This window comes from Chlorocebus sabaeus, chromosome 24 (assembly GCF_047675955.1).
Source record: "Chlorocebus sabaeus isolate Y175 chromosome 24, mChlSab1.0.hap1, whole genome shotgun sequence".
Lineage (NCBI taxonomy): Eukaryota > Metazoa > Chordata > Mammalia > Primates > Cercopithecidae > Chlorocebus > Chlorocebus sabaeus.
The window spans coordinates 45818542-45843114 of NC_132927.1; the positions used below are offsets into that span (position 1 = coordinate 45818542).

The window sequence follows — 24573 nt, forward strand, 5'->3', positions numbered from 1 at the left end:
CCTACATTAACAATTTTTTAAAAGACACTGTGGAAAATTTAGAAAATATGGTAATATATAAAAGGAAAATAAAAGTATTATCCTACTGTTCAATTAGAATCACTAATAACATTTTTGTTTCTTTTTTTTTTTCTGTTTGTTTGCATTTTTAACATAGTTGATTATGGTTGATATGTGTAATTTACATTCTCCCTTTTATAACCTGGTAGTATATCATAAGCATTTTCCTTTATTCTTAAAAACTTGTTCTAGGCATTTGTTATTGTTGTTGTTGTTAAGGCAAGGTCTCACTTTGTCACCCAGGCTAGAGTGCAGTGACATGTTTGTTTTGGCTCACTGCAACCTCCACCCCCTGGGCTCAAGCCATCCTTCTACCTCAGCCTCCTTGGTAGCTGAGACTCAGGCCTGTGCCACCAGGCCCAGCTAATTTTTGTATTTTTTGTAGAGGTGAGGTCTCACTCTGTTGCCCAGGCTGGTCTCGAACTCCTGAACTCAAGTAATCAATCCTCTTGCCTTGGCCTCCCAAAGTGCTGGGATTGCAGGTAGGGGACACTGTGCCAAGCCTTGGGCATTTTTTTAAAATGTTGTCATTACATTCAATTACGTACAGAAATTCTTTATATGCATTTAATTTGTTTTTACATTTTTGTCATGATAATAGTGTTGCACGAATATTTTTTTGTCTCAAGTATTGACCATATTTCAGATTATTTTTTCAGGGATAGAATGATAGAGCTAAAGGGCATGAATGTTCTTCAGAAGGTTCTCAATCTATATTACCAGTTTTTAAAAATGCATTTTTCCAACAAATGCAAATAACATTGTATTCTCACAAACTTTATCATTATTCATTTTTAAAACTACTAATTTCATAGAGGAAAAGGTATATTTACTATTTTAGTCTGCTCAGTTCAGTTGAACTTCTTATGTATCAATGATATATTTATTGGCAATGCTTTTCCAGGTTATTTTTCAATGGGTTTTTATTTGTTTTGACTTTGTAGTTACATCAAACAATCTTATGGGATTTATATTTAGTTCTTTTATGTTTAGAAAGGAATTTTATGCAAAAAGAAAAATAAATTAATCTTATTTTCCAAGATTGGAGGAAATGGCATTAATAAAATACCTTGCTTGTTATTACTGCCTTAGAAGGTGTTAGGTAACCTTGATGTCAGATGAGTTAGGAAATAGGAAGCTTACATGCCCCTGGCAACATGGCAGAATGGTAGCTTTGTTAACTGGAGCTTGTGTTATTCTTGCAGTGGAGGTGCTTAGAAGCTTTTTTTGCATGCTACTGTGATGTTGAAGACAAGTAATAACACCTACTCTGCTAAGTTGCACTAATATCCTGCTCCTACACAATAATATTAGTAGCAATAGTCCCTTCTTACAGAGGAGGCCATGAAGCCCAGGAAGGTTAAAGACTTGTCCTGTGTCACACAGCTGCTACTTAGAGCCAGGAAACTTTTTGGCATCTTGTTTCAGCTGTAAGGACTTGAAGAACCAAGTTAGATCTGAGTTTTATTATCTGTTACTAACACTTAGCAGCAGATAATGTAGTGCTAAATTGACATTAGGAAATACCTCTTTCTTGAAGCAGGTTTGTTTGTAAGAATATGGGGGAAAACTTTGTTGCCTGAACCAGAGTTACTTCATAGCCTGTGATATTTTATCTCTTCAGTGACTGGAACTTTGAAGGGATCGTTCTTATGATAAGAGATGTACCTTTGATTTTTTTTTTTTTTTTTTTAGGAAGCTGTAGTTGACGCTTTGACTACTAAAAAGGGCATGGCACAAGGAAGATTGAGATAAAATGTTTTCCATATCAAAAGCTTTTAAAGGCTGGATGCGGTGGCTCATGCCTGTAATCCCAATACTTCGGGAGGCCAAGGCTGGTGGATCACTTGAGGTCAGGGGTTCGAGACCTACCTGTTCAACATGGTGAAACCCTGTCTTTATTAAAAATACAAAAATTAGCTGTGCATAATGGCACATGCCTGTAATCCCAGCTACTCAGGAGGCTGAGGCAGGAGAATCGCTTGAACTTGGGAGGCAGAGGTTGCAGTGAGCCAGATTCGCACCACTGCCTCCAGCCTGGGTCACAGAGTGAGATTCCATCTCAAAAAAAAAAAAAAAAAAAAAGCTTTTAAAATTGTTGGCTTGTCTTTCGGTGAACCAATTTGTTGACTGTTTCTGTGAAGAGGGAAAGAAAGACCATTTAACTACATTAGTGTCTGCCAAGAAATTAAACTGACTTCAAAGCTTGTACTGATGGTTAATGGCATAGAGTGCAAGCTGTTGTTTTAATTAATATATTTGGCAGATCCTTTGGTTCAGTCAGGCTGCAACTGTGAACTTCTGAAATGAGATAACATAAAACCAATGGCATTGCACAGTTCTTGCCTCTCCTGAGCAAATACTTCATTTCACTGACAGAAACTGTTGCTTTGGGAACTCTCTTTTCATCTTCAGTGACACTTGGAATTTGTAGTTCTCCATGTAAATAAACGTTTTAGTGATTTACCGTAAGCAAAAGAGAGAGCCTGTCAGCCTTTTGTTAACTTTAATATAAACACAACTTGAGATTGAATCCCAAGTTGTGTGGAAGAATACGGCCATACAAATACATGAAACCACAATTGTAGTGCTTAAAATAAATCAGATTGAGTCAAAATGATCAGGTAAAGAATTTTTTTTTCAAATTAAAATAAAAATTGCAATTGGCAGTAATGCTTTTTTTTTGAACTGCTGGTTCTTTTCATCAAAACTGTTGTTTCTGTAATATTGGTTGCCATGAAAAGGCTCATAGACATTTATAAAGCTGATAAAAATTTTGTAGGACAATCTTTACATTGCTTTGCTGAAGATTAAAACAAGGACTGAGACTGGGGACAGTGGCCTGTAATCCCAGCTCTTTGGGAGGTTGAGGTGGGAGGATCACTTGAGTTCAGGAATTTGAGACCAGGCTGATTTAAAAATTAGTAGGGCATGGTGGTGCACACCAGTGGCTTTGAGAAGCTAGAGTGGGAGGATCACTTGAGCCCAGGAGTTTGAGGCTGCAGTGAGCTGTGATGGTGCCACTGCACTCCAGATTGGGTGACAGAGCTGTCCCCGCAAAAAAAAAAAAAAGAAAACAGGCCGGTCGCGGTGGCTCACGCCTGTAGTCCCAGCACTTTGGGAGGCCGAGGTGGGCAGATCACGAGATCAGGAGATCGAGACCATCCAGGCTAACACGGTGAAACCCCGTCTCTACTAAAAAAAAATACAAAAAATTGGCTGGGCGTGGTGGTGGGCGCCTGTAGTCCCAGCTATTGGGGAGGCTGAGGCAGGAGAATGGCGTGAACCCGGGAGGCAGAGCTTGCAGTGAGCTGAGATCGCGCCACTGCACTCCATCCGGAGGGTGACAGAGTGAGACTCTGCCTCAAAAAACAAAACAAAACAAAACCAAAAACAGGCTGGGTGCACTGTCTCATCCCTATAATCCCAGCACTTTGGGAGGTCAAGGCAGGTGGATCACCTAAGGTCAGGAGTTCGAGACCAGCCTGGCCAAAATGGTGAAATCCTGTCTCTACTAAAAATACAAAAAAATTAGCCAGGCATGGTGGTGTGTACCTATAATCTCAGCTACTCGGGAGGCTGAGGCAGGAGAATTGCTTGAACCTGGAGGTGGTAGCTGCAGTAAGCCGAGTTGTGTCTCTTCACTCCAGCCTGGGCCACAGAGCAAGAGTTTGTCTCAAAAAAAATAAATAGTAAATAAATAACTAACAAAACTCCTTTCCTAAGGAGTTTTGAGCTCCTTGGGAAAAATATATGTCATAGAAGATGTTTGCACTATTAAGACGAATGACAGCATTGCCTCACATTTGTTACGGTGAAATTCTATTATGGTTCTTTTTTTTTTTTTTTTGACATGGAGTCTCGCTATGTTGCCCAGGCTGGAGTGCAGTGGCGCAATCTCAGGTCACTGCAAGCTCTGCCTCCCGGATTCACGCCATTCTCCTGCCTCAGCATCCTGAGTAGCTGGGACTACAGGCGCCCGCCACCACACCTGGCTAATTTTTTTGTGTATTTTGTAGAGACGGGGTTTCACTGTGTTAACTAGGATGGTCTCGATCTCCTGACCTTGTGATCCGCCCACCTCGGCCTCCCAAAGTGCTGGGATTACAGGCATGAGCCACTGCGCCCAGTTATGTTTCTTAATTAAATGTATTTATATGAAATTGTATTATGGGCTTTTATTTTATTTTATTTCTGAGATGGAGTCTCACTCTGTCACCAGGCTGGAGTGCAGTGGCACGATCTCGGCTCATTGCAACCTCTACCTCCTGGGTCCAAGCGATTCTCCTGCCTCAGCCTCCTGAGTAGCTGGGACTACCGGCACACGCCACCACGCCCATCTCATTTTTGTATTTTTAGTAGAGACGGAGTCTCACCATGTTGGCCAGGATGGTCTCGATCTCTTGACCTTGTGATCTGCCTGCCTCAGCCTCCCATAGTGCTGGGATTACAGGCATGAGCCACTGCGCCCGGCCTATGGCCCTTTATTAAGTGTATTTGCATGCCCCTTGAGTGAAACTATCAATTTTGAATCAACTAATCACTGAAAATTCTTGATATAGTTACACTTACAAGGAATATATGAGGTCTATTTCCTGGCACAAATATTCTAAAGATACTCCGCTACATTTGTGTAAGTGTTTATATCAGAGCCCAGTGGCCGGTACCAAGTCCCTAGTGCTTCGCATGGCGGTGGGCATTTAATTCCTTCTTTCAATAAATATTTAGGGAAAACTGCTGTGTGCCAGTAACTTCCTTATAAATTGAGAATTCAGCAGTAAATTAAAGATCTCTGCCCTGACAGAATTGGTAATTTTGTGGAGAAGGGGTTACAGGGACAAACAATAAACATAGTGTTGAGTGGATGTTTAACTTCATTTGGTAAATAAATGCACTTAATTTCAAAGTGAACTGAAAACAATACAGTAGTTTTACCTCAGGCTGCCTTTCTTCAAAGGAAATACTACAAAGCTAGATGATTCATTCAGATTTACCTTGATGGTCTCTTCCTACAAACTGAAATTCTTTGTTTCTGAATGTTTGATGGTATTATAATTTCATGTTTGCACTTAGATCAGGATTTTCCAGCTTTTGGGTTTCATAGATCAGTCATATATTTAAAATTTCAAAGAATCGGCCAGGCGCGGTGGCTCACACCTATAATCCCAGCACTTTGGGAGGCCAAGGCAGGCGGATCATGAGGTCAGGAGATCGAGACCATCCTGGCTAACACGGTGAAACCCCGTCTCTACTAAAAACCCAAAAAATAAGCCGGGCGTGGTGGCAGGCACCTGTAGTCCCTACTACTCTGGAAGCTGAGGCAGGAGAATGGTGTGAACCTGGGAGGCAGAGCTTGCAGTGAGCTGAGATCATGCCACTGCACTCTAGCCTGGGCTACAGAGTGAGACTCCATCTCAAAACAAAAATTTTTTTTCAAAGAATCAACACAGGATTACCTCCTTTTAATTTTGCCATGTAAGGACACTAAAAATAACAAAAACTGGTCACCATAATTTCTTTAAAAAAAGGACATTTTAACCAAAATTAGGTAGGACATAATCTCAGAATAAAAAATAGTTCTTTACATTGAAGAAATAAAGCTTTATGATGTGCTCATTGTATTGTCCTTATTTTATTTTGTCGTGGACCATTAGAAATTGTCAATAGAGAAGAATTACAACTATTTATAATTTTGTTTCTTCTCTTGATGTTGCTGAGAGATTTTGCTGATTCATACTATTTTGAAAGGTTGCATGAGTGTCATCTTTTTTGGAGATAAATTTTTTTACAGTGGATTGTATGTATTACGCTATGCAGTGAACATTGTCATGGAGTGCAATGCCGAATCTAATCATCCCTGTAACCAGTAACTAGCTTAGTCATGTGATCTTGGGCAAATCACTTCTCATCTTTGGCCTTCGATTCTCCATCTATATACTGAGAGAAAATAATTTTTTATATTTTCTTCCAGTTCTTTAATTTGAATTGATAACTTTGGTAGCTAATATCCCTATTTTTAAAACATGGGTCTAAAGATTAATAAAAATCTTTACTGTGGCTTTCTAAAAATTTACACCAAACTCCTGTTTATATTTCATATTCTTTTTGTTTGTTTGTTTTGAGACAGGGTATCGGTCTGTCACCCAGGCTGGAGTGCAGTGGCACAGTCTCAGCTCACTGCAACCTCCGCCCCCTGTGTTCAAGCGATTCTGCTCTCTCAGCCTCATGAGTAGCTGGGAATACAGTTGTGCACCATCATACCCGGCTAATTTTTGTATTTTCAGTAGAGACAGGGTTTTGCCATGCTGGCCAGGCTGGTCTCGAACACTTCCTGCTTTTAAAACTTATCTCAATGTAGTTTTTCATGTGACCCCAGAGTAGAGTATTATGAAGCACTTGGTAAGTGCCTAGTAAATTGTGGGTTGATCCAGAATTGTGGACACCACTGGTTTCCCCATGATGTTATTGATATAAAATTGTGGTGAATTATTTTTAAGACATATCTGAATGGCAGATGAGATTGTTTAAGGAAAATTTTTGGAAGTGCCTTTTAGTGTTCGAATTAGATCTCTGACCTTGATTTCAGAGACCTGCCATGAAGAAAGAAGCCTTGTTAAAACTGAATGGTTCTAAAATGAATCCTTTCAGAAATCCTGGCTGAGTATATTACTACCCAGTTAATTTTTTTATAAATAGATAATTTTATAGAGTGAAAAGTACAGATCTTAATATAGCTTGATGAATTTTAGCAAATGTTTACAAATGTAACTCACATCCCAATCAAGATTTAGAACATATCTATTATTTTTGAAAGTAACCTGATGCCATTTTCCAGTGAATCCCCACTGTGTGGCCACCCTCTCATCCCTGGTCACTAGAGGCAGTCACTGTTCTGATTTCAATTGTTATAGATTAGTTTGGCCTGTTTTTAAACTTCATATACATTGATTCATACAGTACATATTCTTTTGTGTAAGGCTTCTTTCACGCAAACATCAGGAAAATGTTTATGAGATTTATTCATTTATGTGCTATATGTAGCCGTAGTTTATTCCTTTTTATTGCCAAGTGGTAGTCCATTGTTTAAATATACCACAATTTGTTTATCCATTCTCCTGTCAATGGACATCTCCTCCAGATTGTGGCTATTCTTGATGTAGCTTCTATGAATATTCTTGTACAAGTTTTTTGTGGACATATGTTTTCATTTCTTTTGAGTAAATACTCAAAAGGGGAATGCTAGTTTAACTTTATAAGAGACTGCTGATTTTCCAAAGTGGTTGTACCATTTTATGCTGCCACCAGCAATGTGTGAGTTTTCCAGTTGCTGTATATCTTGTAATTATTTAGAGTTGTCAGTCTTTTCAATTTTGGCTATTTTAATGAGTATGAAAAGATGTCTTGCATAGTTTTGATTTACATTTTTTCTGATGACTAAATGGTGTTGAGCACCTTTTCATGAGCTTATTAGCCATTCATACATCTTTTGTGAAGTGTCTGTTCAGTGTTTTACCCATTTTTTAATTGGTTGTTTGTCTTTTATTATTGAGTTGTAGAAGTTCTTTCTACTTCAAATACAAATCCTTTGTCTGTGTCATGGAGTCTGTTCTGCCTCCCAAGCCAGTACCCCAACCACTAGAATACTCTCAGTTTACAAGTACCCAATAGCCATTCTGAATGTATAAGGGTTGACCTGGCTGTGTGCTGGGGATCAGGGGGATTCTCCTCTTGCTATACAGCACGTATTGGTTGGTGTTGACATTGCAGCTTTAGTTCCCCCTTTTTCAATAGATACATAGATCCCTTTCTTCCCCTCCAAACAAGGAGGGAGTAATGTTTCAACCAGCCTTTCAGCTAAAAATCTATTTTCCCATAGAGATAATATTTACAAAAGCTAGTTAGGCTCCCAGCCTCTCAATCAGAAGTTCAGTAATATATCAGAGGTAATAGAGCTACTGTTTTTGCTAACTAACCTCTTTTTTGTTGTTATTGTACTTTAAGTTCTAGGGTACATGTGCATAACGTGCAGGTTTGTTACATATGTATACATGTGCTATGTTGGTTTGCTGCACCCATTAACTCGTCATTTACGTTAGGTGTTTCTCCTAATGCTATCCCTCCCTCAGCCCCCACCCCATGACAGGCCCTGGTGTGTGATGTTCCCCACCCTGTGTCCAAGTGTTCTCATTGTTCAATTCCCACCTATGAGTGAGAATATGCAGTGTTTGGTTTTCTGTCCTTGCAATACTTTGCTCAGAATGATGGTTTCCAGCTTCATCCATGTCCCTATAAAGGACATGAACTCATCCTTTTTTATGGCTGCATAGTATTCCGTGGTGTATATGTGCCACATTTTCTTAATCCAGTCTATCGTTGATGGACATTTGGGTTGGTTCCAAGTCTTTGCTGTTGTGAATAGTGCTGCAGCAAACATACATGTGCATGTATCTTTATACTCACATGATTTATAATCCTTTGGGTATATACCCAGTAATGGAATGGCTGGGTCAAATGGTATTTCTAGTTCTAGATCCTTGAGGAATCACCACACTGTCTTCCACAATGGTTGAACTAGTTTACACTTCCACCAACAGTGTAAAAGCGTTCCTGTTTCTCCACATTCTCTCCAGCATCTGTTGTTTCCTGACTTTTTTTTTTTTTTTTTTTTTTTTTTTTTTTTTTTTTTGAGACGGAGTCTTGCTCTGTCACCCGGGCTGGAGTGCAGTGGCCGGATCTCAGCTCACTGCAAGCTCCGCCTCCCGGGTTTACGCCATTCTCCTGCCTCAGCCTCCGGAGTAGCGGGGACTACAGGCGCCCGCCACCTCGCCCGGCTAGTTTTTTGTGTTTTTAGTAGAGACGGGGTTTCACTGTGTTAGCCAGGATGGTCTCGATCTCCTGACCTCGTGATCCGCCCGTCTCGGCCTCCCAAAGTGCTGGGATTACAGGCTTGAGCCACCGCGCCCGGCTGTTTCCTGACTTTTTAATGATCGCCACTCTAAATGGTGTGAGATGGTATCTCATTGTGGTTTTGATTTGCATTTCTCTGATGACCAGTGATGATGAGCATTTTTTCATGTGTCTGTTGGCTGCATAAATGTCTTCTTTTGAGAAGTGTCTGTTCATATCCTTGGCCCACTTTTTGATGGGGTTGTTTCATTTTTTTCTTGTACATTTGTTTAAGTTCTTTGTAGATTCTGGATATTAGCCCTTTGTCAGATGGGTAGATGCAAAAATTTTCTCCCATTCTGTAGGTTGCCTGTTCACTATGATGGTAGTTTCTTTTGCTGCGCAGAATCTCTTTAGTTTAATTAGATCCCATTTGTCTATTTTGACTTTTGTTGCCATCGCTTTTGGTGTTTTAGTCATGAAGTCCTTGTTCATGCCTGTGTCCTGAATGGTACTGCCTAGGTTTTCTTCTAGGGTTTTTATGGTTTTAGGTCTAACATTTAAGTCTTTAATCCATCTTGAATTAATTTTTGTATAAAGTGTAAGGCAGGGATCCAGTTTCAGCTCTCTATGTATGGCTAGCCAGTTTTCCCAGCACCATTTATTAAATAGGGAATCCTTTCCCCATTTCTTGTTTTTGTCAGGTTTGTCAAAGATCAGATGGTTGTAGATGTGTGGTGTTATTTCTGAGGCCTCTGTTCTGTTCCATTGGTCTGTCTCTCTGTTTTGGTACCAATACTATGCTGTTTTGGTTACTATAGCCTTGTAGTGTAGTTTGTAGTCAGGTAGCGTGATGCCTTCAGCTTTATTCTTTTGGCTTAGGATTGTCTTGGCAATGTGGGCTCTTTTTTGGTTCCATATGAACTTTAAAGTAATTTTTTCCAATTCTGTGAAGAAAGTCATTGGTAGCTTGATGGGGATGGCAGTGAATCTCTAAGTTACCTTGGGCAGTATGGCCATTTTCCTGATATTAATTCTCCCTATCCATGAGCATGGGATGTTCTTTCATGTGTTTGTGTCCTCTTATATTTCGTTGAGCAGTGGTTTGTAGTTCTCCTTGAAGAGGTCCTTCACATCCCTTATAAGTTGGATTCCTAGGTATTTTATTCTCTTTGTAGCCATTGTGAATGAGAGTTCACTCATGATTTGGCTCTCTGTTATTGGTTTAGAGGAATGCTTGTGATTTTTGCACATTGATTTTGTGTCCTGAGACTTTGCTGAAGTTGCTTATCAGCTTAAGGAAATTTTGGGCTGAGACGATGGGATTTTCTAAATATACAATCATGTCATCCGCAGACAGGACAATTTGACTTCCTCTTTTCCTAATTGAATACCCTTTATTTATTTCTCTTGCCTGATTGCCCTGGCCAGAACTTCCAACACTATGTTGAATAGGAGTGGTGAGAGAGGGCATCCCTGTCTTGTGCCAGTTTTCAGAGGAAATGCTTCCAGTTTTTGCCCATTCAGTATGGTATTGACTGTAGATTTGTCATAAATAACTTATTATTTTGAGATATGTCCCATCAATACTAGTTTATTGAGAGTTTTTAGCATTAAGGGCTGTTGAATTTTGTCGAAGGCCTCTTCGGCATCTATTGAGATAATCATGTGGTTTTTGTCTTTGGTTCTGTCTATGTGATGGATTATGTTTATTGATTTGCATATATTGAACCAGACTTGCATCCCAGGGATGAAGCCAACTTGATCTTGGTGGATAAGCTTTTTGATGTGCTGCTGGATTCAGTTTGCCAGTATTTTACTGAGGATTTTCGCATCGATGTTCATCAGTAATATTTTTCTAAAATTCTCTTTTTATTTTGTTGTGTCTCTGCCAGGCTTTGGTATCAGGATGATGCTGGCCTCATAAAATGAGTTAGAGAGGATTCCCTCTTTTTCTATTGATTGGAATAGTTTCAGAAGGAATGGTACCAGCTCCTCTTTGTACCTCTGGTAGAACTCGGCTGTGAATCTGTCTGTTCCTGGACTTTTTTTGATTGGCAGGCTATTAATTATTGCCTCAATTTCAGAGCCTGTTATTTGTCTATTCAGGGATTCAACTTCTGGTTTAGTCTTGGGAAGGCGTATATGTCCAGGAATTTATCCATTTCTTCTAGATTTTCTAGTTTATTTGCTTAGAGTGTTTATAGTATTCTCTGATGGTAGTTTGTATTTCTGTGGGACTGGTGGTGATATCCCCTTTGTCATTTTTTTATTGTGTGTATTTCATTCATCTGTCTTCTTTATTAGTCTTGCTCTAGCAGTGTATCAATTTTGTTGATCTTTTCAAAAAACCAGCTTCTGGATTCATTGATTTTTTTGAAGGGTTTTTTGCGTCTCTATCTCCTTCAGTTCTGCTCTGATCTTAGTTATTTCTTGCCTTCTGCTAGCTTTTGAATGTGTTTGTTCTTGCTTCTGTAGTTCTTTTGCAATGTTAGGTGTCGATTTTAGATCATTCTTGCTTTCTCTTGTGGGCATTTAGTGCTATAAATTTCCCTCTACACACTGCTTTAAATGTGTCCAAGAGATTCTGGTACATTGTGTCTTTGTTCTCATTGTTGTCAAAGAACATCTTTATTTCTGCCTTCATTTCGTTATTTACCCAGTAGTCATTCAGGAGCAGGTTGTTCAGTTTCCATGTAGTTGAGCGATTTTGAGTGAGTTTCTTAGAGTTCTAGTTTGATTGCACTGTGGTCTGAGAGACAGTTTGTTGTGATTTCTGTTCTTTTACATTTGCTGAGGAGTGCTTTACTTCGAACTATGTGGTCAATTTTGGAATAAGTGCGATGTGGTGCTGAGAATAATGTATTTTCTGTTGATTTGGGGTGGAGAGTTCTGTAGATGTCTATTAGGTCTGCTTGGTGCAGAGTTGAGTTCTAGTCCTGGATATCTTTGTTAACCTTCTGTCTCGTTGATCTAATATTGACAGTGGAGTGTTAAAATCTCCCATTATTATTGTGTGGAAGTCTCAGTCTCTTTGTAGGTCTCTAAGGACTTGCTTTATGAATCTGGGTGCTCCTGCATTGGGTACATATATATTTAGGGTAGTTAGCTCTTCTTGTTGAATTGATCCCTTTACTATTATGTAATGGGCTTCTTTGGCTCTTTTGATCTTTGTTGGTTTAAAGTCTGTTTTATCAGAGACTAGGATTGCAACCCCTGCCTTTTTTTTTTTTTTTTGCTTTCCATTTGCTTGGTAGATCTTCCTCCATCCCTTCATGTTGAGCCCATGTGTGTCTCTGCACGTGAGATGGGGCTCCTGAATACAGCACACTGATGGGTCTTGACTCTTTATCCAATTTGCCAGTCTGTGTCTTTTAATTGGGGCATTTAGCCCATTTACACTTAAGATTAATATTTTTATGTGTGGATTTGATCCTGTCATTATGATGTTAGCTGGTTGTTTTGCCCGTTAGTTGATGCAGTTTCTTCCTAGCATTGATGGTCTTTGCAATTTGGCATGTTTTTGCAGTGACTGGTACCAGTTGTTCCTTTCCATGTTTAGTGCGTCCTTCAGGAGCTCTTGTAGGGCAGGCCTGGTGGTGACAAAATCTCTCTGCGTTTGCTTGTCTGTAAAGGATTTTATTTCTCCTTCACTTATGAAGCTTAGTTTGGCTGGATATTAAATTCTGGGTTGAAATTTCTTTTCTTTGAGAATGTTGAATATTGTCCCCCACTCTCTTCTGGCTTGTAGAGTTTCTGCTGAGAGATCTGCTGTTAGTCTGATGGGCTTCCCTTTGTGGGTAACCTGACCTTTCTCTCTGGCTGCCCTTAACATTTTTTCCTTCATTTCAACCTTGGTGAATCTGACAATTATGTGTCTTGAGGTTGCTCTTCTCGAGGAGTGCCTTTGTGGTGCTCTCTGTATTTCCTGAATTTGAATGTTGTCCTGCCTTGCTAGGTTGGGGAAGTTCTCCTGGATAATATCCTGAAGAGTGTTTTCCAACTTGGTTCCATTCTCCCCATCACTTTCAGGTACACCAATCAAATGTACATTTGGTCTTTTCACATAGTCCCATATTTCTTGGAGGCTTTGTTCATTTCTTTTTACTCCTTTTTTCTCTAAACTTGTCTTCTCGCTTCATTTCATTAATTTGCTCTTCAATCACTGATACACTTTCTTCCACTGATCAAATCAGCTACTGAAGCTTGTGCATGTGTCGTGTAGTTCTCGTGCCATGGTTTTCAGCTCCGTCAGGTCATTTAAGGTCTTCTCTACGTTGTTTATTCTCGTTAGCCATTCGTCTAATCTTTTTTCAAGGTTTTTGGCTTCCTTGCGACAGGTTCGAACATCCTCCTTTGGCTCGGAGAAGTTTGTTATTACCGGCCTTCCGAAGCCTACTTCTGTCAACTTGTCAAAGTCATTCTCCATCTAGCTTTATTCCGTTGCTGGCGAGGAGCTGCAATCCTTTGGAGGAGAAGGGGCGCTCTGGTTTTTAGAATTTTCAGCTTTTCTGCTCTGGTTTCTCCCCATCTTTGTGGTTTTTATCTACCTTTGGTCTTTGATGACGGTCACCTACAGATGGGGTTTTGGTGTGGATGTCTTTTTTGTTGATGTTGATGCAATTCCTTTCTGTTTGTTAACAGTTTTCCTTCTAACAGTCAGGTCCGTCAGCTGCAGGTTTGTTGGAGTTTGCTGGAGATCCACTCCAGACCCTGTTTGCCTGGGTATCACCATTAGAGGCTGCAGAACAGCAAATATTGCAGAACAGCAAATATTGCAGAAAAGCAAATATTGCTGCCTGATCCTTCCTTTGGAAGCTTCGTCTCAGAGGAGCACCTGGCTGTATGAGATGTCAGTTGGCCCCTACTGGGAGGTATCTCCCAGTTAGGCTACACGGGGGTCAGGGAACCACTTGTGGAGGGAGTCTGAGGAGGCGGTCTGTCCATTCTCAGAGCTCAAATACCATGCTGGGAGAACCACTGCTGTCTTCAGAGCTGTCAGACAGGAACACTTAAGTCTGCCGAAGTTTCTGCTGCCTTTTGTTCAGCTATGCCCTGCCCCCAGAGGTGGAGTCTACAGAAGCAGGTAGGCCTCGCTGAGCTGCGGTGGGCTCCACCCAGTTCGAACTTCCTGGCCTCTTTGTTTACCTACTCCAGCCTCAGCAATGGCAGACACCCCTCCCCCAGCCAGGTTGCCTCCTCAAAGTTCGATGTGGGGCTGCTGTGCTAGCAGTGAACAAGGCTCCGTGGGCATGGGACTCGCTAAGCCAGGAGCGGGATATAATCTCCTGGTGTGCTGTTTGTTAAGACCGTTGGAAAAGCACAGTATTTTGGTGGCAGTCTCCTGATTTTCCAGGTACAGTCTGTCCCGGCTTCCCTTGGCTAGGAAAGGGAAATCTCCTGACCCCTTGTGCTTCCCAGGTGAGGTGATGCCCCACCCTGCTTCGGCTCACCCTCCATGGGCTGCACCCACTGTCCAGCCAGTCCCAATGAGGTGAACCTGGTATCTCAGTTGGAAATACAGAAATCTCCTGTCTTCTGTGTCGATTATGCTGCAAGCTGCAGACCAGAGCTGTTCCTATTTGGCCATCTTGGAACAGACCACTTGCTTGCTAACTAAGCTCTTAAACAAATAGATAAAGTACGTGAAAAAGTTTTTCATCATATGAGTAATACATGTTTATCGTAGATAAATTATGTTTTATAAGTTATGTATTTATATATTGCAAATTATAAATTTTAAGTAAAAAATTGTTAATGTTTAATGTAATTTGTTCTACTTACATATGTATTTTTATAAATATGAGATTATCAATACATACTGATTGCCATCAGCTTTTTCCTCGTAGCAGCATATCATGACTTCCTATATCTATTAACGTATTTATTTCTTAATTTTTAATGGCTGAGTGGTGTGGTACTCTTGATGAAATTTATAGTTTATTTAGCCAGTCTCCTTTATTGGACGTTTATTTTCAGGTTTGCATTAGTAATAAGCACAGTGGTCATCTTTACACAATTCTTTCTTAGGGTGAATTTCTAGAAGTAAAATTTCTGGATCAAAGAGTTCACATTTTTGAGGCTTTAAATCTAAATGCCAAATTGTGGTCTCCAAAAGTTGTAGCAATTCACATTCCTTCCAGTATTAAAGTGTATTCATTCTCCCTATCATGGATAGTAGACATTTTCCCAAATCATTGTTAACCTGGTCATTTAAAAAATTTCATCTCAATCGGGCACAATAGCTCACGCTTGTAATCCCAGCACTCTGGGAGACCAAAGCAGGCGGATCACCTGAGGTCAGGAGTTGGAGACCAGCCTGGCCAACATGGTGAAACCCCGTCTCTACTGAAAATACAAAAATTAGCTGGATGTGGTGGTGCACGCCTGTAATCCCAGCTGCTCGGGAGGCTGAGGCAGGATAATTGCTGGAACCTGGGAGACAAAGGCTACAGTGAGCTGAGACCACGCCACTGTGCTCAAGCCTAGGCAACAGAGCAAGACACTGTCTCCAAAAAAAAAAAAAAAATTCATCTCTTTGTTTTAGTTGGCATTACTCATGAAATTGATCATTTTTTAGCTTCACCGTCTATTGTAGATGTTGGTCTCACAAATGAGCAGCTCACAGTCTTGATTACAGATACTTCAGAAACTTTTCCCCATTCATTAATCAAAGTTCGCAATGATTTGTTTTCTCCCCAGGAACGACTGAAGCTGGTGACTGTTCTGGGTGCTGGCCTTCTCTGTGGAACTGCTCTGGCGGTCATTGTGCCTGAAGGAGTACATGCCCTTTATGAAGATATTCTTGAGGGTGAGAAAGAGAAGAACCTTATTTGAGATGTGTTATTGACTTGGAGGGTTAGCAGGATGAAGCTTAGTGCTGTTTTCTGAGCACAGTTCATGTTTACCATAGAGTTCTACCTTGAGAAGAATTGTTGAGAGATATCTTGATATCTTTGATATTGAACACATCCTTAGGAGTTTGTGAACTGAATGCCCCAAATCATGAATACCACTTAATGTTTATTTGCCATGGTGCATGAATATGAGTCATTTTAAGTTATGACAGTTCTTTTTTAATGCTTACTCAAACGCTTCCAAAATCCCACATGATAGTGGCTGCATTTTGGCTAATTTAAAAATATATAGATATAAATATTTAAATTTAAGGACCCTTTACAGTAAACTTTATAGATAATTGGTGAGGACCCATGCAGTAACGGATAACTGAAAAGTTAAAGAGGCCTTTCCTGACCTTAATAGCAATAAGCAGAGGGAACAGTAGAGCTGTGTGAGAGTAAATGCTTGGTGGTCAGCTTGGTTCACTCACCAGCAGAGTAATTTGGTCCTTCACACAGCTGAAAAGCATACTTGATTCACATTTGTGACGTAGCAAAATCTGATTACTACATGTCATGAAACTTCACAGTTTCCTGTGAAGGATTGACACCACAGCTGTTAAATCCGTGAACTGAATCCTCAAGCACCAAGTCTACCGGATGTTAAGAATAGTATAAAGAGGTAGGCACTTCCAAATTTCTTACTAGATACAATATAATAAATACTTTTTCACATCTTGGTAGAGGAAAAGAACTGTGTCCTTCATCCAGAATGATGATGCTTTTAGGCCGGGGTTTGATAGACAAAGAGTTTTGGCAGATATAAATGAGGATTGCAGAAGTGTTGCAAGATAGGACGGGGCTGAGGAGTGGTCAGCTGTATTGGGGAACAATAATATATCAGTGGTCTTTACCTTACAGCAGTGGTCTCTACTTTTTTATGGTCACACATCCTACAGGGGGAGTGGGGAATGATTTACATGCACTATTGCACTGATTTAATGTGTACATTATAAAATATGCTCCTAAAATAGGAACATTTTTGAGGCCTGAGATTTAAAGTAAATATACATAGAAGAACAATATTTTCTTTCATATTCTAATGGGTCATCTTGAATTTTTCTGGGATATGATTCCACTATAGAAATCACTATCCTAGTATTTGTCCTTTTATGAATGGAACTTTGTTTTCTAAAGTTGTCTGATAATGAAAATTCCTTGAGGAAGAGGTACGTTTTAAAAGTATAATTTCCTGACTTCCAGCCTAGATTCCTTAATCTCCAGGAAGGATCCTGGGAATATCTTTTTTTTTTTTTTTTTTTTTGAGACGGAGTCTCGCTCTGTCAACCAGGCTGGAGTGCATTGGTGCAATCTCGGCTCATTGCAAGCTCCGCCTCCCGGGTTCACGCCATTCTCCTGCCTCAGCCTCCTGAGTAGCTGGGACTACAGGCGTCCGCCACCACACCCAGCTAATTATTTGGAATTTTTAGTAGAGACGGGGTTTCACCATGGTGGCCAGGATGGTCTCAATCTCCTGACCTGGTGATCCGCCCTCCTCGGCCTCACAAAGGTAATATCTATTTTTAACAAGTTGTCTGTGATTCTTATGAAACAAGTTTTAGAAACACTGGAGTAGAGGAAAGAAGTGCTTCAAGTATAGTTTCTTTGTGTTATTTTTAATATCAATTTGAGATATAATTTACAAACTATGTTTCAGATATAGTTGGGGTTTTTTTGTTTTTTTCTTATTTGTTTGTTTTGAGACAGGGTCTCACTTTGTCGCCTAGGCTATAGTCCAGTTTTGCGATCACAGCTCAAATCTCTTGGGTTTAATCTATCCTCCTGCCTCTGTAGCTGGGTCTATAGACACACACTGCTATGCCTGACTAATGTTTAATTTTTTTTGGAGCAATAGAGTCTCCCTCTGTTGCCTAGGCTGGTCACCAATTCCAGGACTCTAGCGGTCCTCCCACATTGGCCTCCCAAAGTGCTGGGACTACAGTTGTGAACCACCACACCCAGCCCAGGTGTAGTTTAAGACTAAAATTATCTACCATGCGTTAGGTTGTGTGTAGAGAAAAACTCTCTCTAACCATATTTTCCCTCTGCTCTCACATGACAACAATCATAAACACAGAAGAAGAACTTCTGTGACCAGATGCGTGAGATATCTCCCCACTACCAGGCAGTGGACACCAGCCAGGTGTCCTCCAATTTAATTTAATTTAATTCTGATGCTGTCTACCTGGAGGCAGTGTCAGATCCCACAGATAGAGGACTCAGTCCCCAAGACCGCTCCCTTCTTCACCCATCACCAATCGCAAGCCTGGGCCTCTGGAACTGACCAACTGGCTTAAAGTTAGGGTTCCCACAACCGCGTCTTTGGGTTAATTTGTGAGAGTGGGTCACAGAACTCAGAGAAACACATTTACCAGTTTACTAAGAATGATATTTTAAAAGATACAGATAAACAGCCAAACAGCCAGATGAAGAAATACAAAGACTAAGGTATGGAAGGGTCCTGGGTGCTAGAGCTTCTGACCCTGTGGAGTTGGGGTGCACTACCCTCCTGGCACATGGATGAGTTCTTCACCTTTCTGTCAGCCCTGATATGTGTTCAGCTAGCCAGAAGTTCCCTAAACCCTGTCCTCTTGGGTTTTTATGGAAGCTTCAAGATGTTAGCATTCCTCCCCTCAGGGTTTAGGATTGTACCCTCTCATGGGAGCTTAAGACCCCAAGTCCTGCCTTGGGGCAGGTGAAAAGAGGGCAGGAGAAGGTCGGAAGCCTGCTCTTGAGGCCTAACACACCCAACAGTATAACAAAAGACTGCAGCAAGGGCTATGTAAGTTATGAACCAGGAACTGTGGACAAAAACCCATATATACACATACGTGTGTGTGTGTGTATGTATATGTATGTGTGTGTTTATGTATATGTATATGTGTGTGTAGTGTATATACTTATATATACTTTGTATACATGTGTTTACATATATACGCATAGGTACACACACACATAAAATAACACCACAGGTTGCATTCCCTTATTTTCAGTTTTCCTGATTTTTGACCCCAAATAATTTTTTTTTTTCAGACAGGGACTCACTCTGTCTCTCATGCTGGAGTGCAGTGGTGTGATCACTGCAGCCCTGACTTCCCCAGGCTCAGGTGACCCTCCTACCTTAGCCTCCCAAGTAGCTGGGACTGCAGGTGCATGACACCACACCCAGCTAGTTTTCAGATTTTTTAATAGAGACGGGATTTCACCATATTGCCCAGGCTGGTCTCGAACCGCTGGGCTTGAGTGATCCGCCCACCTCAGCCTTCCAAAGTGCTGGGATTACAGGTGTGAGCCACTGTACCCAGCCAGAATAATTTTATGGTGTCATTTGAAAACAGATTACAAAGTGCTTTGTAGGTCTTTTCTGAAAATAAACATTCTCTTTAACCTTTCATCATAGATTAGTTTCCAGCCCTAAGTCATTTAAATTTTTTTAAAAATATTTTCATTTATATATTTTACATTCACTCTTTTGGTGTACACATCTACAAGTTTTGACAGATGCATAGAGAGAGATGTTATCACCACTGCAATCAAGATACAGAATAGTTTTGTCACCCCAAAAATATGCTTGTGCTGTCCATTTGTAATAAAATCTTTTCTCCACTCCCAACCCCTGGCAACCACTGATCTCTGTCTATATAGTTTTGCCTTTTTCAGAATGTCATAAATGGAATCATGTAACCTTTGGGTCTGGCTTCTTAGCATAATGCATTTGAGGGTCAGTATATGAAGGGAAAATGTATATTATGGGAAAACTATGCATGGATTTCAAAAAACTTTTTTGCACTAAAATAAGCTTGCGCTAACTTTTTATAACATGTCTGAACAGGATCTACTTACACTAAGAAGGTTAAGGCAGCAGTTTGAAAAGAGCCCATATCAGAGCAACATGGATTCTGCTCAGATTGAAACAACAAACATCAAATTTATGGGGAAGGTTGGGTGTGAGAATGGTAAAATCACTGATGGTTTACAAAAAGTTTATGGGGACCGAGTGCGGTGGCTCACGCCCATAATCCCAGCACTTTGGGAGTCAAGGCAGGCGGATCACGAGGTCAAGAGATCGAGACCATCCTGGCCAATGTGGTGAAACCCCATCTCTACTAAAAAGACAAAAATTAGCTGGGCGTGCTGGCGCATGTCTGTAATCCCAGCTACTTGGGAGGCTGAGGCAGGAGAATCGCTTGAACCCGGGAAGTGGAGGTTGCAGTGAGCCAAGATCACGTCACTGCACTCCATCCTGGCGACAGAGCAAGATTCTGTCTCAAAAAAAAAAAAGTTTATGGGGACAGTGCCCCAAAGAATTCAGCAGTTTACAAATGGCTAACTTGTTTTAAGAAGGGACAAGATGATGTTGAAGATGAAGCCTGCAGCAGCAGACCATCCACACCTATTTTTTTTTTTTTTTTTTTTTTGAGATGGAGTCTCGCTCTATCGCCCAGGCTGGAGTGCAGTGGCTGGATCTCGGCTCACTGCAAGCTCCGCCTCCTGGGTTTACACCATTCTTCTGCCTCAGCTTCCCAAGTAGCTGGGACTACAGGCGCCCACCACCTCGCCCGGCTAGTTTTTTGTATTTTTTAGTAGAGACAGGGTTTCACCGTGTTAGCCAGGATGGTCTTGAGCTCCTGACCTCGTGATCCGCCCGCCTCGGCCTCCCAAAGTGCTGGGATTACAGGTTTGAGCCACCGCGCCCGGCCTACACCTATTTTCAAAGAAAAAATTAATTTTGTTCATGCCTTAACTAAAGAAGACCAACAATTAACAGCACAAAAATTAGCCAGCCCCATAGCCCTGTAAATTGGTTCAGCTTACACAATTCTGCCTGAAAATTTTACATTGAACAAACTTCCCACTCAGTAGATGCCAAAACGGTTGTGGCCAGATCAGCTGCAGACAAGAGCAGAGCTTTGAATGGAAATGGGACCCAAGTGGGATCAAGATCCTGGAGCATTTTTTTCGAAGAATTGTAGCAGAAGATGAAACATGGCTTTACCAGTACGATCCTGAAGGCAAACCACATTCAAAGCAATGGCTACTGAGAAGTGGAAGTGGTCAGTCAAAGCAAAAGTGGATCAGTTAAGAGCAAAGGTCACTGGCAACAGTATTTGGGGACGTGCAAGGCATTTTACTTGTTGATTTTCTAGAGTGCCAATGAACCATAACATCTGCGTATTATAAGAGTGTTTTGGCCGGGCGCGGTGGCTCAAGCCTGTAATCCCAGCACTTTGGGAGGCCGAGACGGGCGGATCACGAGGTCAGGAGATCGAGACCATCCTGGCTAACACGGTGAAACCCCGTCTCTACTAAAAAAAAAAAATACAAAAAACTAGCCGGGCGAGGTGGCGGGCGCCTGTAGTCCCAGCTACTCGGGAGGCTGAGGCAGGAGAATGGCGTAAACCCGGGAGGCGGAGCTTGCAGTGGGCTGAGATCCGGCCACTGCACTCCAGCCTGGGCGACAGAGCGAGACTCCAAAAAAAAAAAAAAAAAAAAAGAAGAGTGTTTTTAAAAAGTTAGCCAAAGCGTTAGCAGAAGAATGCCCAGGAATGCTTGATCAGAGAGTCCTCCACCACGACAATGTTCCTGCTCATTGCTCTCATCAGACAAGGGCAATTTTGTGAGATTTTCAACAGGAAAGTTTTGGGCACCCTCTTTATAGTCCTAAGTTGGCTCCTTCCGACTTCTTTTTGTTTCCTAATCTTAAAATCTATAAAGGGTACCTATTTTTCTTTAGTTAATAATGTAGAAAAGACTGCATTGACATGGTTAAATTTCCAGGACCCTCAGTTATTTAGCGGTGAACTAAATAGCTGGTATCATCCTCACTTATAAAAGTGTCTCACACTTGATAGAGCTTATGTTCAGTAGTAAAGTTTATAGTTTTACATTTTTTAATCTTTTAATTCCATTTTTCTACAAGCTTTTTGAAGTCCCCGTATATTGTTCTGTGTATCAATAGTTTGTACTTTTTTTTTCTGAGTAATATTTCGTTGTTTGCATGAACCATATTTGTCTATTCTTTCACCAGTTGGAAGACATATATATGGGTGTTTCCTGGTTTGCGTGACTATGAATAAAGTAACTATTAATGTACAGGTTTTTGTATTAACATGAGTTTTTATTCTTCTTGCATACTTACAAGTGCCAGCCTGGGCAATATAGTGAAACCCTGTCCTTACAAAAAATTAGCGATGCGTGGTGCTGCACACCTGTAGTCCCAGCTACTTGGGAGACTGAGGTGGGAGGATTGCATGAGGCTGGGAGGCAGAGGTTGCAGTGAGCTGAGATTGTGCCACTGCACTCCAGCCTTGGCAACAGAGCAAGACGAAAGAATACTTACAAGTAGGATTGCTGGGTCACATGACAAATATGTGTTTAATTTCATAAAGAAACTGACAAACTCTTTCTTAAATGACTGTAATATTTTGCATTCTCAATAATAAGTGAGAGTTCCAGTTCTCCCCTTCCTTGTCAACACTTAGTGTTGTCTGTTTTGTTTTAGTTTTTTATTTTAGCCATTCTAATAGCAGCGTAGTGATATCTCAGTGTGGTTTTAATTTGCATTTCCCTGTGATGATGCTGAACATCTTTTCATATGCTTAATTGCCATTGTTACAGCTTCTGTGGTGATATCAAACATTTTGTTCATTTTAAAAATTGAGTTTTCTTATTATTGAGTTTTGAGAATCCTTTATATATTCTAGATAAAAGTCCTTTATCAGATATGTGTTCTACAAATATTTTCTCCTAGTTCGTGGCTTATCTTTTCATTCTCTTAACAGTAACTTTTAGAGAGCAGTTTTTAATTCTGATGAAGTTCAGTTTATCAGTTACTTCTTTTGAGATTTTACTTTTAGTGTCATATCTAAAACCCCTTGCTGAGCCCAAATTCACAAAGATACTATCTCTTTTGTTTTCTTCTAAAACTTTTATGATTTTATGATTTTCAGTTTTACATTTAATTGTATGATTTATTTTGATATAATTTTGAATGCAGGTGAAAGTTCATTTTTTGGCATATGGGTGGATGTTCAGTAGTTCTAACACCATTTGTTGAAAAAAACATCCCTTCTCTATTGAATTGTCTTTGCACTTTTGTCAAAAATCAATTAACTATATTCATGTTGGTCTATTTCTGGATTCTCTATTCTGTTTTATTGGTCTGTATGTTTACCTTTTACCGGCACTACGTTGTCTTGATGTAGCTTTATAGCGAATCTTGAAATCAAGTAGTGGAGTCCTTCTTTGTTCTTCGTTTTCTCTTTTTTTTCTTTTTTCTTTTTTTTTTTTTTTTGAGACAGGGTCTCACTCTGTCACCCAGGCTAGAGTGTGCAGTGGCATGATCATAGTTCACTGTAACTTTGAACTCCTGTGCTCAAACAATCCTCCCACTTCAGCCTCTCCAGCAGCTAGGACTACGGGTGCATGCCACCATGTCTGGCTAATTATTTAAACTTTTCATAGAGACAGCCTCACTCTGTTGCCCAGGCTGGTCTTGAACTCCTGGCCTCAAGCGACCCTCCTACCTTGGCTGGGGTTATAGGCATGAGCCACCCCACCCAGCCCACTTTGTTCTTATTTTTCAAAATTGTTTTGGCTTTCCATAAACTTCTTTGCCTTTCGATAAACATTTTAAAATCAGCTTGTCAAATATCTATAGAATAAATCATGCTGGGATTCTAACTGAAATTGAGTTGAATCTATAAATTTGGGGGAGAATAGACATCTTAAGAATATTGTATTTTCCAATCCATGAGCCCCGTATATCTCTTCGTTTATTTAGATCTTCTTTGATTTATTTCATCAGTGTTGTAATTTTAGCATACAGATCGGCAGATAGTTTATTGATTTATGCCTAAATATTTCAGGTTTTTAGTAATTGTAAATATTACTTTTATAATGTTTTCAATGTTTAGTATTCTAGTATATAGGAAGTTCTAGTATAAGAAATTTCATTTTGTATAGGCGCTTTTTTGTAGATTCCTTGGGATTTGCTACATAAATAATCATGTCATCTGTGAATAGGGACAGCTTAACCTTTTCCTTTCCTAGCTGCCTTTTTGTTTGTTTGTTTGTTTGTAACCTTCCTTATTGCATTGACTAGACTATCCATTATGAGATTGATTAGGAATGAAAATGAGCATTCTTGCCTTACTTTCATTCAGTCTTTCACCATTAAATATGAGGTTAGATATAGGTTTATTTATGGATTCCCTTTTTCTCTCATGTTGGCCAGGCTGGTCTCAAGCTCCTGACCTCAAGTAATCCTCCCACCTCGGCCTCCCAAAGTGCTGAGATTACAGGCATGTAATTCTTTTCTTTTTTCCTTTTTTTTTTGGGGGGGACAGAATCTTGCTGTGTTGTCCAGACTGGAGTGCAGTGGCATGATCTTGGCTCACTGCAAACTCCATCTTCCATGTTCAAGCAATTCTCTTGTCTCAGCCTTGCAAGTAGCTGGGATTACAGGCACCCACCACCGCGTCTGGCTAATTTTTGTATTTTTAGTGGAGACAGGGTTTCACGATATTGGTCAGATTGGTCTTGAACTTCTGAACTCAGGTGATCCACCTGCCTCGGCCTCCCAGAGTACTGGGATTACAGGCGTGAGCCACCGCACCTGGCCTGTTATTTTCTAAGAATTTAGGCTAGGCATCGTGGCTCACACCTGTAATTCCAGTAATTTGGGAAGCTAAGGCAGGAGGATAACTTCAGACCAGGAGTTTGAGAT

General features: G+C 40.5%; 1 protein-coding gene across 4 annotated transcripts in view; it reads left to right on the plus strand.

Moving 5' to 3' along the window:
• SLC39A9 (solute carrier family 39 member 9) overlaps nucleotides 1-24573 on the plus strand; it is a 65658-nt gene that overhangs the window by 12238 nt on the left and 28847 nt on the right. For all 4 annotated transcript variants that reach the window (XR_012090990.1, XM_007987113.3, XM_073011111.1 and 1 more), the window contains exon 2: nucleotides 15649-15757. Coding sequence is in view for 2 of the 4 variants with exons in the window: in XM_073011111.1 (XP_072867212.1) it covers nucleotides 15649-15757 (109 nt within the window). In the remaining 2 variants the exon portion in view is untranslated. The remainder of the gene's footprint in view (nucleotides 1-15648; nucleotides 15758-24573) is intronic.